The sequence below is a fragment of the Ursus americanus genome, chromosome 30 (assembly GCF_024610735.1).
Source record: "Ursus americanus isolate L20-20 chromosome 30, mUrsAme1.1.p, whole genome shotgun sequence".
Classification (NCBI taxonomy): Eukaryota; Metazoa; Chordata; class Mammalia; order Carnivora; family Ursidae; genus Ursus; species Ursus americanus.
In genome coordinates, this window is record NC_142156.1 from 4,721,605 (window position 1) to 4,739,343 (window position 17,739).

The following is a 17,739-nucleotide window of genomic DNA, read 5'->3' on the forward strand; positions in this document are numbered from 1 at the left end:
CCATGGGCGTCACTGCGTGCACACTTAAGGTACCAGTGCTGCTTGGCATGATTTGTTCTGTGGTCAGTTGTCCTGGTTACACTGTCATGAATCTTTGTAAAATTATATCACCTTTGCTCCCCACACACAGCCCCCGCCCCCAAACTCTGAAGTATACGTCAGAGTGTGTGAGTTTGTTCTCGGAGTGTTACCATTTTTCTCTTCCTCTTCCTCTTTTTTTAAAATAATCTCTGCACCCATCGTGGGGCTTGAACTCACGACCCCGAGGTCCAGAGCCGCATGCTCTTCAGACTGAGCCAGCCAGGTGCCCCGCATTTTTCTCTTCATAAGAGGCAGCCCGGAGATACATACCAATTATTAGAAATAACACAGAAGCTGACGTGTTTTCGGTAAACCTGAAAAGCAATGAACCAGTTGACTTAACACGACAGAAGTGTTACTTGTGTGTCCTTTCCCCGACAGAAACCCAGATGGAGACGTGAGCCCCTGGTGCTACGTGGCAGAGCATGAGGACGGTGTCTACTGGAAGTACTGCGAGATTCCTGCTTGCCAGAGTAAGGCTCTCATGCGCCAGCTGAAGGTTTCAGGACACTGAGCACCCAGGGTACAGAGTGGAAGGCCACTGCCAGAGGGCAGGTTGTTCAGGCAGGTGGATTTCATGAAGCAGGTGAAAGGAGAAGCCATCCTGCGCTGAGGATTTTCCCTTCTCTTGTTGAGGCTTTTCAGAAGTAGAGTGCCTGGTTCCCTCGGGACCCCCTACCCTTGATGGATTAGCCCACCCAGGATATCTGCTTCTACCTAATTTCCTCATGCTGATTCGTTCATGCTCAGTAGCAGGCCAGGGAAACAAAACTACCTCACCCGTTTAGGAGAGCAGTGTCTACAGTGAATGATGAATCCTTCTATAGATAGTAGAACTGAACTGGGACGTTGCTTATTCTTTGCTTTTGATGTGCCGTCACCCCTGAAAAATGGTATTCGGGAAACACGTGAGTGATCCCTTCCAAAGCCAATGTGGTAGTCCTTTTCCTCATATCAGCATAAAGATATTCTATTGTTCTGTGTGATAACTCATACCTCATCCCTCTCTACTACCGACAAAACCCAGTTTCTTCAGCCTTTTACTCCAAGGCCTGTTTTCTAGCTGTTTCCTTCATTCATTTCTATATTCAGTGTTTATTATATGCGAGGAACAAAGGCAGAAGGATACCCTGACCCTCAGGGAATATGCGATGTGGCAGGGACCCTTAGGAAGACACTTGAAAACAAGGTAGAAAATACTGTAGGAAGGTTGAAAGTACAGAAACCAAAACTAGAATGGTACTAGAAGTTTACTAATGTAGTGTTCGTAGGATCTTTTTCTCTTTCTTTTTTGAGAGAGAGAGGTTGGAAGGGCAGAGGAAAAGGGAGAGAATCTTAAGCAGGCTCCACGCCCAATGGAGCCCAATGCAGGGCTTGATCTAACCACCCTGAGACCATGACCTGAGCCAAAATCAAGAGTCAGACACAACCGACTGAGCCACCCAGGCGCCCCGTAATATCTTTTCAATTATGCCAAGGGAGCAGGTTTTCTCAGTTACTAGAGCTGAGGCAAAGGATAGCTCATTCATCATAATTCTATGTGGGTTGTTTTTTTCCCATATTATTTCCCCTCAGTCCTTGCCCAGCCACCTTCCTCACTCCCCAGGCCAGGAAGCTGTGTATGTAGAGTGATACGGAGTTTTGAGGGAGACCTGGGACCTCTCACTCACACCCACCCCAGCAGGCTCAATTCTGCTGCCTCGTGGGGAAGAGGTGCTGCAGGCCCACCACTCACCTTCCAAAAGTTGGACTTCCGAATGGCACCACTGCCTGGCGTGAGGCCCTCGTGTCACTCTCCTTCCAACCCGAGTATGCCTTGATTCAGTCCCCAGATTGAGAGAACAGTAAAGACCAGCAGAATGGGCTTTTGCTCAGTCTGCTTAATCAAATTTTTAAAATGAAAAACATCTCATTTGGCTCTAGTTATGTAAAGAAGAAAGGGGCAGGGGGAGAGGAAAGCAGATTTTCCTCGGTCCATTTGTTCTACACAAAGATAGTCTTTTAGTACTAGCCTATGTCATTCTCTCAGGAAGGGCGAAGAGGGGATTTCAGTCTGGCTGCTTTTATTTGGAAAGATAATCCTCAACTTGCATTTATAAAATATAATTTGGGCCAATGGGAGCCGACTCATGTGGTCACTGAAACTGAGTTCCAGAAGAGAGAATCACCGAAAAATGGGACAGCCCATCTAGTACCCCTCTAATTCCTAATATTTGCAGGATGTGCCTCACTGTTCCAAAAAAGGACAGTTAAGTATCATTTCCTTTTCTTATGGCCTTTTGGTAGCCTTCTCAAAGCTTCTAAAGTTGGCCCTGAAATGTCTGGGCAGGGAGACATACAGAGGTTGGGAATGAGAGCTGCGGAGTACCTGGTTTGGGCGGTGTGGGGGAGGGAACAGTGTCTGGCTTTGGTTCTTTGGAAAACCCTTCGGTTCCCCCTGTGGGCACCAGGGCTCCCCACCTAGCTGAGCCTCAGACCTTGAGAGTCTGGCAGAACATTGTGCCCCTAGTGTGTCTGATTAACATAGTTGAGAAAAACTCCTGCACTCTTTGAAGCAAGAGGCCTTGCTAATTGCCTGGTGGACTCGACGGAGATACAGCCAGCCTATTTTAGGCCAGTTTTGCCCTATTTCTGGATGTGGAGTCATAATTTTCATGAATAATACTAACCCTCTGTGTGAAGCCTACTATTCATGATTAGCGTTGAACTTGTCATACAGGAAAAGGCCTGTGACATGATCAGATTCCTGGAAAGTTCATATCTGAATATAACAGACCCAGCAGGAGCCGGGGGAGTGGATGTTTAGGGACAAAGCAGAAAGCGGTTGAATGGTGGGCCATTGTGTGGAGACCGGAATCTCTGCCCGTCGGCCTGTTTTGGACAGAGCTAAGACAAGCAGGGAGGCAGCGATGAAGTATGATTCAAACGGGGGGCAAAGAGAAACTTGAACTGTGCTCTTGACCTGTGGAGCATGGATCAGGACTTAACTGTTAAAAGGAGAACAACTCTGAGGTAATTGGATTTGCTGTTCAAACCACATGGGCCAGTATGTTTCTCAGAAACTTCAAGTTCCTGTTGTGGACAGTAGAAATACAGATCATTAAAAGCAAATTTCAGAGTCATCAAGGATGAGTCCTGTTGGTTTGGCTATTGAGGGGGAAACCATTGGCTTAATATCTGTGCTTTGCATATCTCTTTCTTGCTAAATAATCATCCTCTCCATTCTAATTTCCATTTATTTCATTGCTTTCAAAGGGTGTGCTTGAATGGACCTCACTATGGCTTTGATTTGTTCTGTTTTACCTAGATTCTTTATAAAAGTTGGGTACAGTTTTGTAAAAGTTAAGTAATCTACTTGTGAGGTGGAGGGGAACTTGCAAATGGCATTTAAAGGCAAATATAATTTCCTTCACATAGCCGACGTGGGCCTGAAACCACAGGCTTAAGAAATTTACTTTCTCGTTGCTAAGAGCTACTTTTTGTTTGCTATGGAACATTCACCTGATTTCAACAAACTCAACTATACAAATTCATCTTTGAAATAGGAAGTTTGAACACAGACTACTAGATTATATTAAGCAATCACTGTTAAGTTTATTAGGTACAATAATGGCATGGTGGAGATATATATACAAATAATTTTTTAAGTGATTTGAAATTATAGATACATACTGAAATATTCATGGTTGAAATGATAGTATGTCTGGGATTTATTTTAAAATGACCTAGTCTCCCGAAGAGTGAATGGGTCAGATGAGAGAACTAGATGAATCTAAAATGGTTCAAAAAAAAAAAAAAAGTGGATATTTGTTGATGCTGCATGACAGTAGGCTCATTATTCCTTCCTGCTTTTGTATACGTTTGAAAGTTTCTGTTATAAAAAATAAATTCTGGGGCGCCTGGGTGGCACAGCGGTTAAGCGTCTGCCTTCGGCTCAGGGCGTGATCCCGGCGTTACGGGATCGAGCCCCACGTCAGGCTCCTCCACTATGAGCCTGCTTCTTCCTCTCCCACTCCCCCTGCTTGTGTTCCCTCTCTTGCTGGCTGTCTCTATCTCTGTCGAATAAATAAATAAAATCTTTAAAATAAAAATAAAAAAATTCTATGATATCTTAAAATTTTATAGTATTTTAAATATTTCAAAAATAAATATATAAATACAACATTCAAAGTATCTGGGTTCAGATGTATAACATGATTAACCTAATTAACCTAAATTACGATAATTTGCACATAGCTCACAGGTGTCTGAGTTAGTTATTAAAGTTAGTGATTAGGGGCACCTGGATGGTTCAATCACTTAAGTGTCTGACTCTTGATTTCGGCTCAGGTCATGATCTCAGGGTCATGAGATTGAGCCTCGTGTCAGACTTTGTGCTGGGTGTGGAGCCTGCTTGGAATTCTCTCTCCCCCTCTCCCTCTGCCCCTTGCCCCCTCCCTCTCTAAAAATATTAATAAATAAAAATAAGTAAACTTAGTGATTAAAGTTTTAGTTATTAAACTTTATAAACTACTAATTATTTAGAGTTATTAAAATTTATTTAAATTAATTATTAAAGTTAAAGCTAGTTATAGAAGTTATTTAAAGTTGGTTATTAAAGTTGAAAATCACAAGGAGTTTATTACTAACTGTGACAAATGACATTTTTTAAACTCCAATCATATGCCATACCTTGTACAGCACAGGGGACACAAGGATGGTGTTGTCTGCAGCCTGTGGGGAGCCCCTAGTCTAGAACCAAAGACAGACACATAGACAGATAAGCGTATGGGAGATACTCGGTAATAAATGAGATGAGCAAAAGGTTGGGAGCACTGAAGGAGGGGTGTTTGCCCTGGCATGGTGGGAGGTAAGGGCTACTGGTTATCAAAGAGGGCTTCTGGAAGAGGTGGGATCTTGGCCACAGGGCTTCTCCAACTTTAAGTTTCCTTATGAAAATGTAGTAGTAATATAATCATGGGGATCTTATTAAAATGCAGATTCTGATTCAGTAGGTCTGGGGCAGACTAGAGACTCTGCAGTTCTTACTAGTCCCTGGGATGCAGAGTTGTAAGAGCACACTTGGAGGAGTCAGGTTCTAGATGTTAGGGTTGGGTAGAGTAGGGAGGGCAGTGGTATAGAAGGAACAGTGTGCATGCACGCACACACTGCTGAATTCCCAGGCAAAATCAGTGTGGCTGAGATAGAAATTTAAGAAGGAAGAGTAAGAGATGAGGTCTGAGAAGAATTAGGAGGGGCCAGATAATGGACAACAGTCTTGTGGTCTGGGTATGGAGCTTGGAATTGACCTGGGAAGATGATGATGAGGCTGAAGAGTGCTGAGTGTCAGAAGATGTTCCTCCATAGCTTCTCAAGCTTCTGTGTTAGGGATTTGGGGTGGTTTCTCCCTCTTAATCCATGAGAAGTTCTCCAGAGATTGCATCATTCACACAGAAGAGTCCTAGGGGATGCCAGCCATGGCACCTCTGCAAAATGGGGCCTTTGGTAACTTCACTGGCTCAAGTTCCTTTTAATTAAATGACACCCTGGCCTTGTTAAAACAGATTTGTTTTCCTTACAAATATGCTTCCAATCGTGACCCCTAATAAGAGTTTCTAAAGCTATGTTCAGAGCTTGAGTAAAAAGCCAACGGCACTTTGGCAGTGGTGGTCAAGGCAGTCTCTCAATTACAGAAAATGTTTTGTCTCTGTTAGCACTTTTTGCATTTTAACGTCAATCCTGATGTTTAGTACATTTTGGCTTTCATTTCAGTTGTTACTGACTACGTATAAAACACTTATATTCATGTTACCTCATTTAACCTTTCCAGCAGGGCTGTGAAGCGTGTGGTGTGTCCTCTCCCCACCCACCATTGTTTAGATGAGACAATGAGGCTAGAGTAGTGAGGTGATCTGATGAGGATTATACCCTGAGCCAAATCGGATTTGAAACTAGGGCTCCTCATGGCAAGACTGGTGCCCTTTCCTTCCAGTCCTTGAGAACAGCCCCATTTCCTTTATTTCCTTGAAAACGGGGGCCCTGGGACGGATCCAGGCTACTGTTGAGGTCATTCTTGAGAATTTTCTTGGTGGATTGTTTGGGAATTAGAGTTTGAATTCTGATAGTATGCCGAATTATTAAGAGTGCCTTTTTGACATTGTGGAAACCAAAGGATTAAGTCAGTGGCGACAGAGGGTCTGCAGTTCAAGCTGTTAGCTCTAAGTCATTTTCTTGTCTTCTTTGAGTTTGGGAAATCCCAAGCCCCAGGAGGACAGCAGGCTGCAATGGTATCCAGGAAGCATTCGCTGCACAGCAGAACTGCTCTGTAGGATGTTGGGCCGTCTCTGCGGGTGTTCCCAGCCCAGCTGTTCTCAGCTGGGAAGGGGCTCCCTGGACTTGGACCCTTGGCGTGAAACGCTGCCTCAGCAGCCTTGTCCAGGCCTGGGGGGGTCTCTCCCAACACCGAGTCTTCATTGTCTGGGCTGAAGTTCACCTCAAAAAAGACACATCTGGGTGCATCATTCACACTGCACAGCTAAAACGAAACCCGAAACTTTAGCTGATAGCCAAAGCAATATTGAAATGAACATTAATCATATAAGTTTTATAGGCTCGTTTTCTGCACCTCTTCTCTCTGGCCATTGCAATTACTTAATGTTTTTCTTGCATCCAGTCCTTTTAGATTAGCATTAAATTAGCATATGTTGGAATCCTGCTTCACACTGTTCATTCTTGCTCTATGTGAGTAGTTTTATTTTCCCAACCAGACTAAGCTGTTCAAAGACAGGAGCAGGTCAGGAATTTCTGTGAAGAAGAGACTTAAGGTGGAAAGGGGGACTCCTCTTGAAGCTGCATTTGCCAAGCAGGTGCTCTCTTTTTACATGGGTGGTCTGTTTATTTGTGGAGGGTGCCGATGGAATCTAGGGGAACTTCCCCTCCCCCCAAGCCATATATTGTAACAATTTCCCACAACACCTAGCACAGAGGAGGCCATAATAGTGCTCATGAAATACTGCTGATGATATGATATCATGTCTCTTCCAGTAAGAAAGACAACACGAATTAGTGGAAAGAATGTGGACATCAGACTTTGAATCTTAATCGTTTGAATCTTAATCGTTTGAATAGGTTTGATTCCTAATCCTTAAATCTTACTCCTTCAAACCTTAACCTTAGATTTGAATCTTAATCGTTTAGTGGCTTTCGGCAAAATGACTCCTCTGAGCCTTGGTCTCCTCATTTGTGCCTTCTAGGGTTCTTTTGAAGATCCAATGGGTAAAGTACACACAACCCTAAGTCCAGGGCCCAGCACGTGGTGGGCATGGAAGTTCTAGCAGGTGTTATAGTGACCTGTGCTTTCCGCAGGGAATGGACTCCTGTTGGGATGTTCCCGCCATGCAATTCCTAAATAGATTATTCCTAACCTGTCTGCTATTTCTGTCCACTCCTTTTTTATCTGACTAGCCACAGGGCTCGGTAGCGTGCCTGAGCTGCTGAGCCGGGCGCTCCCCTGGGGCCTGGTGTGGCACTGCCGTCAGGGAACACAAGAGGCCCTGCATTCGTTCTCACAGTACGGTTTTATGGTCTCAGATCTGGTGGATACTTGATTGTTCTTTGTTTTTGGCAGTAGATATTATTTAATTTTCCATGAGGGAACAAAAGACTTTCTGAATCAAATGGCCATTTTCCTCAATGACAGATATTTACTGTATTTCCAAAATGTTCTAAAGCACAGTTGGCAAGTCATACTAATAACTTAAAAACAGAAAATCATTCAGATCAACAAGGATGATTTTACTGAACACCTTTACACTAGCGCTTGCCCGTAAGGAATCTACATAAACATAAGAGTCCCTCCTGTCAATCTTATGATGTAATTAGGAATCTGAGTTATAAACATGAGAGGAAATTGGAAATCAGCCCACCAGTTGCATAAATAGGATTGAATTAGGAGGTGGAGCGCTGTGAGTTTTTGCAGATGAGAGGGCTCTCGGTAAGGCTGTGGAGGTTGGAGGCGTCGTTACAGAGAAAGGCAGATGGGGCTGGATGGATCAGGGCATACCAGGTCAGGGAACAGCCTGACAGGGACTTGGAAGAAGGACCTGGGGTTGTTGTGCATGTGGGCTGGGGACCACATTGCCCAAGTAGAGGAGTGGACAGGGAGGGACCAGGTGAGGCCTCGAAACCTCGAAAGCCAGAGCTGGCTAGATGAGGACTGACACACTGAAAGCCCTAGTTTAGGAAGAGGAGCCCAGGGTCCACTTACAGGATGGATCTGAAGAAGGAAGTCTGAGGAGGAGAGGATGGGTGCAGATTTCTAAATCCAGATCAGGGTCTGAGCTGTGATGGCAGCAGTGAGATAAGACAGGAAGGGTTAGATCCACGATACATTTAAGAAGAAGACAGAACTTGATGACAAGTAGAATATATAAGGGATGGAGCAGCAGGAAGAGTCAGAGATGACCCTGTGGTTCCTTGCCTGGGGTATTTGTGGTGTCCCTGAAAAACAAAGTTCAAGTCAACAAACTAAGCTCTTCTTCCCAGAGACACAGCTGTATCATTCCTCCTGAACTTGGACTGACCTTTTTTCAAGTAAGGTGTTTCAGTTGTCTGTTGCTGTATGACAAGCCACCCCAAACCTTTGTGGCCTAAGGCAACAACAGCTTATCATTTCTCCTGATTGTGTGGGTTGGCTGAGTTTCAGCTCGGTGGTTCTTCTGCTGCTCTCATCTGGGCTCAGTCAGGTGGCTGCATTCCCCTGGGGGCTCTGCTGGGGCTAGGATATCCAAGAGGCTTCAGGCCTCTACCTGGGTAACCACTCTTTCCATCAGTGTACTCAGGCCACTCACATGGTGGCTGGCTGGCTTCCAAGAGAGAGGAAGCAGAAGCTGCCAGTCCTCTTAAGGCGTGAACTCAGAAGTCCACCACATTCTACTGATCAAAGCAAGTCACAAGACCAGCCCAGATTCAAGGGCAAAGGAAGTTGATGCCAACTCTTAAAGTAGGTGGCAACCCACATGTATGGGGAGGGGCAAGATTATTAGAGCCTCCTTTGGAGACTGTCTACCACGTTAAATCACCAGAAATTAAGTTTTGGAAAAGGAACTCCCACCAAAAGAGAACTACCACTGTGATACATCAGGGCCATGTGGGGGTCGGGATCCTTAGGAACTCTTACTGCCTTCCCCTAGAGGTGAAACTTCACAGGGGAAGAAAAGTCTGTGTTTACTTATTTATATGGGTGAGCTCATAGAAGACTCAGACATGAGCAGTGCCACTTGCAGAATCAGTGTGACTGACAAAGGAGAGCTGATGTTTAGAAATAAAGTTAAAGAAGGATGGTGGGGCCATATTGGGATAGGACTTGGGTCCAGATGGCAACTCCCAGATCCAGAATGGAAGTTGTAGATGGACAGGATGGAGGGCAGTGTGCTTGTGGTCATGGCTCGTGGCTGAGAGAGTGGATGAGTCTACACTTAACCCATCAATTCTCTGAAGGAAGTATTTAAAATGATTGGTCCTCTGATTGGACACCATCTCATGCGAGCTTAGTTCTTGCTCCCATGGAGGGAAGAAATCAGCTGCTGAGACACCAGCTTGAGATCCCAGGGGCAGAAGATGGTCTCAACACAAGGTTAAATGACTTATAAAATAAGCAGAGTCACTGCATTTCAATCTTCATTTCTGAAGAAGCAGATTTTACTTATAAGACAAAGTAAAAGGAGTTCCGCAAAGCCAGGGAAGTTTTCCAAAATGCAAGATAAGAACTTTGCTTCTGGTTCCTTAAACAAATATCCCAAATCTGGTCAGAGCACTGGAATAGAAAACTTAGTAACAGTCAGGACTTCTTATATAAATTGCAATCTGAAGATTTGTGTTCAAATTGAGCTTCTGCCATAATGGGCATGCTTTCTCTCTTTGTCAGGAATTGTTTGATTGCCAGGATTGGAACTCACTCAAGTTAACTTGAACGAAAAGAATTTAGTGGCAGGGCATTGGGAGTATATTGCAGAACCTGTGTCCCAAGAACCTGGGAAGAAAGTACCCACTCTTGCCATCTCTCTCTGGGGCCTGGTCTCCCACCTCTGCTTCTCTCTCGGGCTGGCATCCATTCTCCTTCCTCTTTGTGGACCAGAAGAATCAGCTCATTCCTCAATTCAGGTGGCCCAAATATGGCTGGTTGCCTTAACCCCCACTTGACAGAACCCTTTAAGCCCAGTGCTTGCAATTCATTAGCTGAAATCCCAATTCCAGCTTCCTGGGAGAGAGAACCTTGTGGGCCTCGGTCAGTCAGTCAGAGGATGTGGTCCTTTAGCCGGTTCCCAACCAGCAGCTGATCCTCCGAGAAGGTGCCACGGGCAATACATGGCCCTAAGAAAAGGGTTGTTGGCCACGGAGACCCCCATGGAGGTATATATAGCACCTTCATAGTGAAGCTGCAGTCCTACCCAAGTATAAAGGGTGGCTAGTCAGCTCGCCTGGATGCTTCCCAGCTGTTCCTTGTGATGGTAAAAGAACAGTAGTTCCTGGATTAATCTGAATAGAGGAGCAACTCCCCTCAGCCACCTCTTAAACTTTTATCTCTGGCAAGACCTCTGAACATCTGAAGAGAATGTTGCTAATTAACTGTCATGCATTTTAAAGCACCAACTACGATAAACAGAGGGTCTGTTTGTATTTCAAGAGGATTTTTTAAAAATTGAAAGTGATGAAGCCTCTTTGGTAAGAGGAAAAATGCATGACCAAGCCACAGGACTTTAAAGTGGTCTTGAAAGTAAAAAGGAATTTGAGAACAAATATCCTTTTTCAAATTGACTTTTCCTCCCTGCTTCTGGGAAGAGTGAAGGGTGGGACACGGTCTGGAAATGCACTCAGTTGGCCAGTAATGCTTTTGAAGACTACATGACGTGTCTTCTCCGGCGAGACTTCGAGCCACACTTTCCAGCGCGAGTCAGAGGGCAGTGGCACCCCTCAGAGGCTGGCCACTGTCTCCGAGGCTGGCCTTGTGGCACACAGAGTGTGGAGGGACTGATGTGTTTGAGAAGTCAGTCTTTAATCTGACTTCCATTCAGTTCCCTAGACCGGCCCTGTGAGCAAAGGGAACAAAACCACAAAGTGAGAATCTGCCACCCCAGAGCTTCCTCGTCCTCTCTCGTTGCGTCTTCTGTGCCACCGTGGAAGGCCCTTAACCTCGCCAGACTGATTTCTTCCCTGTCACGTAGAATAACCCCATCCGTGCCACCTCCCTCAAAGGGCTTTGATTTCCGCCTGAGATGCTTATGTGAAAGTGTACTCTGTGCTCACCAGATGTAAGAGATCGATGTTTTAATATCTGGAATTAAACCCAGTTTTTTGAGGTGGCTGCCTTTGATTTTTGCCTTTTAACTCAATGCTATTTTAGTTTTCTATTACTGAGCAAGTTGTTTCTGTTTGTGTGGTGAATGATGAAAGCCCTATTTATATATACAGTTGGCCCTTGAACAATGTGGGGGTTAGGGGCACTGACCCCCTGCGCAGTAAGACATCTGCACATAACTTTTGACTCTCCAAAAACTTAACTACTAATAGCCTGCTGTTGACCAGAAGCCTTACCGATAACATAAGCAGTCAATTAACGCAGACTTTGTATGTTACATGTATTATATACTGTATTCTTACAATAGAGTAAGCTAGAGAAAAGACAGTGTTATTAAGAAAATCATAAGGAAGAGAAAATCCTGTAAAAAAATCCACATATAAATAGACACGTGCAGTTCAATCCCGTGCTGTTCAAGGGTCAACTGTAATGAGAATAAACACTGTTTATTTGGCACATATTATCCTGCCAGGCCTTGTGGGGTTTACTTTATTTACATTATCTCATTTTAATTCTCCGAAGAATCCTTTGAGGCCCTATTGCTCCTCATTCCACTGTTGATGAAACTGGGGCCAGAATTCACCCTGGGGTCTGTCTGGCACTAGAGCTCGTGTTTGGGATTGCTGTAGAATGCTCACTGCTCTTGAACCGATGGCAGTAGTGCCAGGGCCCATCAGAATATTGCCGCATCCCGGGACGGAAGTGTACAAAAACAACTCCTGAGCTACGGTATGGATGCCGGAAAGTGGGGAGCCTAGAGGCTCCCCCCCCCTTTAGAAAATACCTGTTCCTATTTTTCACACAATTCTAATCAGCTTGACAGTATTGTTGTAAGCATAAGCAGCAGCAAATTAAGAAGAGGGTACACAGAGACAGTAGCACAAAGTGGGTGTTCTCTGAGACTCCTTTCAGTTCCGATGTTCTGAGGGTCCAGCAGCCTCGGCGATAACCAAGGGGACAGGCTTAACTATTGAAGTCAGACAGAAGCACGTAAAAAAGCACACCAGGCTGGGGCCATTCAGAGAAGCACATTTGATGACCTCAAGCCACCAAGAGAAATTTAAAGTAGGTTAAACTGAGGGACATCTGGGTGGCTCAGTCGGTTAAGCGTCTGCCTTCAGCCCAGGTCATGATCCCAGGGTCCTGGGGTCGTGTCCCACATCAGGCTTCCTGCGCAGGAAGCCTGCTTCTCCCTCTGCCTCTCTGTCTCTCATGAATAAATAAATAAAATCTTTTATTAAAAAAAAGATTATTTTGGTTGCAGTGTACTAACTAGAGTAGGCTGCACCTAGAAACAGGGAGATGGAATATCAGGCCAATGCAGTAGTCTAAGTGGGAGGAGACAGTAGCCTAACCTGGGGAGGTGGCAGTGTGGAGACAGACACGGACAAACATCTTGGGAGTATCTTGGGAGGTAGACTCAGTGGTGTCTGGCAAGCGATTGACTCGGGCACAACAAGCGTGATACCTCCAGCCATTGATATCAGATGGATGGAGCTGCAGCATGGTATGGCCTGACTTCCGGGGATCTACCTCACTACCCCAGTGGAACATGAGCTCCCTGGATTTGCTCACCAAATTGTGAATAAAGCTTATAAGTTCCAGCTGCATTAATGCAACCCATAGCCTTGTTTATATCTGATCTTAACATTTATGATTATGTGCCTTGGGCTCTCTATAAACTAATACATAATAACATGCTCACTTCTGATCATAATAGGATAAATGAGACAAAAATCAGAGTAAATGGCCAGGATGGTGACGATTGAGTAGTTCTTATTAAGAACCATTGAATGCATGGCTCGGGTTTCCATATGCAAGGTCCCTTTAACAAACTCGGCTTATAGGATATGCTCCTGACTAGAGATGCTTAACTCACTGCATTTGTTTAAACTCTAAAACCCAGCCATTCCCAAGCCAGGCTCCCACTGAACACCAGCCTCCTACTGCCTAGAGCTTTTCTGTTTACATTCACCACTATAGAGATTTGGTTTGTTTCCAAAAGATGCATTTTAACATTTGTGTGGTGAGCCACATTTGTTATATTTGAACCATGTGTGACGCAAGGGAGAAGGGTAACCACTTGGCTGGAGGGGGAAGGGTGACTCTTTGGGTTAGCAGTGGTACTTCCTGCCAATTTAACAGGAACTGGTTAAATATTTAGGAGAAATTTAAAAGTATGTGTATGTACATACACACAGATACACACAGATATTTTTATATGCCAACAGGCTAATGTGGATGTAAAGGTTCTTAAACCAGACTATGCTGTTTTCTAGTCTTCTTTTTTAAGATTTTATTTTTAAATAATCTCCACACCCAACGTGGAGCTTGAACCCACAACCCCAAAATCAAGACTCACACATTCCACTGACTGAGCTAGTCAGGCACCCCTGTTTTCTAGTCCTTTTTAAAAAGATTTTATTTATTTATTTGAGAGAGTGAGCAAATGAGAGAGACCACAAGCTGGGGGAGAGGCAGAAGGAGAGAGAGAAGCAGACTTCCTACTGAGCAGGGAGCCTGAAGCGGGGCTCGATCCCAGAACCCTGAGATCACGACCCAAGCTGAAGGCAGATGCTTAACTGACTGAGCCATCCAGGTGCCCCTCTGTTTTCTAGTCTTAAAGGAAAAATGCTCTCGGGGAGTCTGTATGGCTCACTTTGGAATTGGAAAACGTATGACTCTTCACTGACCTAGAAGGCTTCTAGGAGCAAGCCTCATTCACGTCTTGTTATATCTTCAGTTACATAAACTGTGAGGAGCCAAACAGAGAAAGTAGGGGAAAGGGCTCCTTCTGATAGTAGAGCGATTCATAAATTAATAACACAGATGGAAAACTAAGGTCCAGAGAGGTTGATTTGTCCATGGCCTACAATCAATTCATTCCTTCATTCAACATGTATTTAGTATGTATTCTGTACGTGTATTAATTATCTGTTACTGTACAACAAACTACTCTAGAACTTAGTCACTTAAAATGACACACACTTACTGTCTCACTTTCTATGGGTCAGGAAATCTGGAAATGGCTTAGCTGGTTCCTCCGCTTCCAGGTTTTTTACAAGGCTGCAATCACAGCATCTGCCAGGACTGGGGTCTCATCTGAAGGCTCCACTGGGGAAGAATATACTTAGTTGTTAGTAGGATTCAGTCTTTGCAGAAACTGCAAGTCTTGGTTTCTTGCTAGCTTTGGTTGAAGGGCACCTTCAGTTCTTTGCCACATGGCCTCTCTGACATGGCATATTGTTCTATCAAGTATATAAGCCAAGAAGGTGGTAGAGAGTCCACTAGCAAGACAGAAGTCACAGTCTCTTGACCTAATCACAGAAGTGGCATGCCATCAACTTTATCACATTTCTGTTGGTCAAAAGCAAGTCACCAATCCAACCTACACTCAAGAGGAGGGGATTCCACAATGGCATGAACACCAGGAGGCAGGGATCTTTGAGAGCTGTCTACCACAGTTAATACATATACTCAGGTTTCTTTATTCTCAAATACAGCTTTTTTTACTAGACCAAACCATCCAATTGTGTGGTTGTGAAACTAGTATGTTCACTGTGGTAGGCTGAATAATGGCCCCCGCAAAATGTCTATGTTGTAATCCCTAGAATCTTTTGATATGTTACCTTACATGGCATAAGGGATTTGCAGATGTGATGAAGTTAAGGATTTTGAGATGGGTTGATTATCCTGAATTATCCAGGTAGGCCCAGTGTTATCACAGAGGTCCTTGTAACAGAGGCGGGAAGATCAGAGTCAGAGAAGGTGATGTGATGCTGGAAGCAGAGGGAGGGAAGGAGATGTGATGGAGATAGAGGCTGGAATGGTGTCGCCACAAGCTGAGGAATAGGGGCACCTTCCAGTAGATGGAAAAGGCAAGGAACTTATCCCCACCCCACCCCCCACCGCCCTCCAGAAGGAACAAGCCCCTGCCAACCTCTTGATTTCAGTCCCATAAGACCCATTTAGTATTTCTGACACCCTGAACTGGAACATAATGAACTTATGCTGTGTTAAGCCACGAGGTGTGTAGTGATTCGTTACAGCAGCTATAGGAAACTAATACACTCACTGAAAGCACTTGGGAGAACCCCCTTACGGAGTTTTTTAAAGAACAAGGGGAGTGGTGCCTGGGTGGCTCAGTTTGTTAAGGGTCCAACTCTGGGTTTCGGCTCAGGTCATGAATCGTGGGATCAAGACTTACTGTGGTCGAGCCTTACATCGAAAACCGGGGATGTACTGTATGGTGACTAACATAATATAATAAAAAATCATTATTAAAAAAAAAAAAAGACTCACTGTGGGCTCTGTGCACAGCTGGGAATCTGTTTGAAGATTCTCTCCTTCTGCCCCTCCCCCCCACTCACACACACTTTCTTCCTCCCTCTCTCTCAAATAAATAAATAAATCTTAAAGAACAAAACAAGGGGAGGCACAAGGCATAGGATGAAGGGCTTCCAAAGGCTTTTCCTGCCCTCCAGTGACTCTGAAACATAATTTACATATTACAGCTTCTCTATTTTGAGGAAATTGTTCATAGTTCTCTTCAATACTCAATTCTATCAATATTGAACAGATCGGGGCAGCTGGGTGGCTCAGTTGTTAAGCATCTGCCTTCGGCTCATGTCATGATCCCAGGGTCATGGGATTGAGCCCCGCATTGGGCTCCCTGCTCAGCGGGGAGCCTGCTTCTCCCTCTCCCTCTGGCTGTTGCTCCCCCTGCTTGTGCTCGCTCTCTCTCTGTCAAATAAATAAAATCTTAAAAAAAAAAATATTGAACAGATTAGTTAAAGGTGGACCTGGGCCTCACATACTCTTCAGAAGAAAACAGAGGGGCGCCTGGGTGGCACAGCAGTTAAGCATCTGCCTTCAGCTCAGGGCGTGATCCCGGCGTTATGGGATCGAGCCCCACATCAGGCTCTTCCGCTATGAGCCTGCTTCTTCCTCTCCCACTCCCCCTGCTTGTGTTCCCTCTCTCACTGGCTGTCTCTATCTCTGTCGAATAAATAATTAAAATCTTTAAAAAAAAAAAAAAAGAAAAGAAAGAAAACAGAAACATGGCATTTGCCCGAAGACACTAAGACTTCCATTTTTAAAACTCGTTGCTTGTTATTTATGTGTACCTTAGGAGTAGAAATATTAGCTGAGATGAAAGTACCTGGCACAAATTGCTGTTCCTTCTTGGTGTTTCACAGCCAGATGTTGTGAAATTCTTTTGTTTTCCTTTTTCCTGCAGTGCCTGGAAACCTTGGCTGCTACAAGGATCATGGAAACCCACCTCCTCTAACTGGCGCCAGTAAAACGTCTAACAAACTTACCATACAAACCTGCATCAGTTTTTGTCGGAGTCAGAGGTTCAAGGTAATGATTCTATGGCTCTATATCTGCAGAAAACCATGAAGATGTAAATGCATTCTGCCAAGATAACTTAAAAATATATATACTTTTTTAAAACCTATCAAACCATATAACTATTTTTCTGCCAAGGAGGAGCTGGAAGAAGAGTGGGGCTTGGCATTCAGGAGTGTGAGGCAGCATTCTTGTCTAAAGATGGGGAGAGAAAAGAGGAAAATCCCCAATATCTGTATCCCTATTTGACCTCTGACAGAATTATGTATTTCCTTGTGCCATTGAATGTTATGAGCAGGGACATGTCTGGCTTCATGGGGAATCTGGGAATGGGCCAAGGTAGTGGTTATGTCCTTGCTACATTAGGGGCCCTAGCCTGGACAAAATGCTTTCTTTTCTTTCTGTCCTTTCCTCTATTTGCAATTCACTTCTTGGCTATTAAGGTTCAATAATGCTGTTGTTGGGGCACCTGGGTGGCTCAGTCGTTAAGCATCTGCCTTCGGCTCAGGGCGTGATCCCAGAGTCCTGGGATCGAGCCCCGCATTGGGCTCCCTGCTCCGCTGGGAGCCTGCTTCTTCCTCTCCCACTCCTCCTGCTTGTGTTCCCTCTCTCTCTCTGGCTGTCTCTCTCTCTGTCAAATAAATAAATAAAATCTTTAAAAAAAAAATAATGCTATTGTTTGCTATATCCTTCCTTCCTTTTTCCTTCCTTACTTTTGTCCTTCCTTAGTAATTTAGTGAAAAAGCCATTAATCAGGCCCAAGCAAGGGGAGTAGCCTGGCAAGGTCAGGGGCTTTGCGAGGCAGGTGGCCCAACACAATGGAGTGATTGGTTGCTTGCAAAGCATATAAGTAAATATACTGAGGATAATGGGAGCCAGATTTCTCACTGTCAGAGAAGGAAGCCAGGGAAAACCAAAATGAAGCCAACAGTGTCACATAGGGATTGAAGTTATTAGTATAGTGTGTGGTT

General features: G+C 44.6%; 1 protein-coding gene across 2 annotated transcripts in view; it reads left to right on the top strand.

Annotated features, from left to right (window-relative positions):
* KREMEN1 (kringle containing transmembrane protein 1) overlaps nt 1-17,739 on the top strand; it is a 62,775-nt gene that overhangs the window by 23,399 nt on the left and 21,637 nt on the right. For both annotated transcript variants that reach the window (XM_045791256.2, XM_045791257.2), the window contains exons 3-4: nt 463-554; nt 16,656-16,780. In XM_045791256.2, coding sequence (XP_045647212.1) covers nt 463-554; nt 16,656-16,780 — 217 coding nt within the window. The remainder of the gene's footprint in view (nt 1-462; nt 555-16,655; nt 16,781-17,739) is intronic.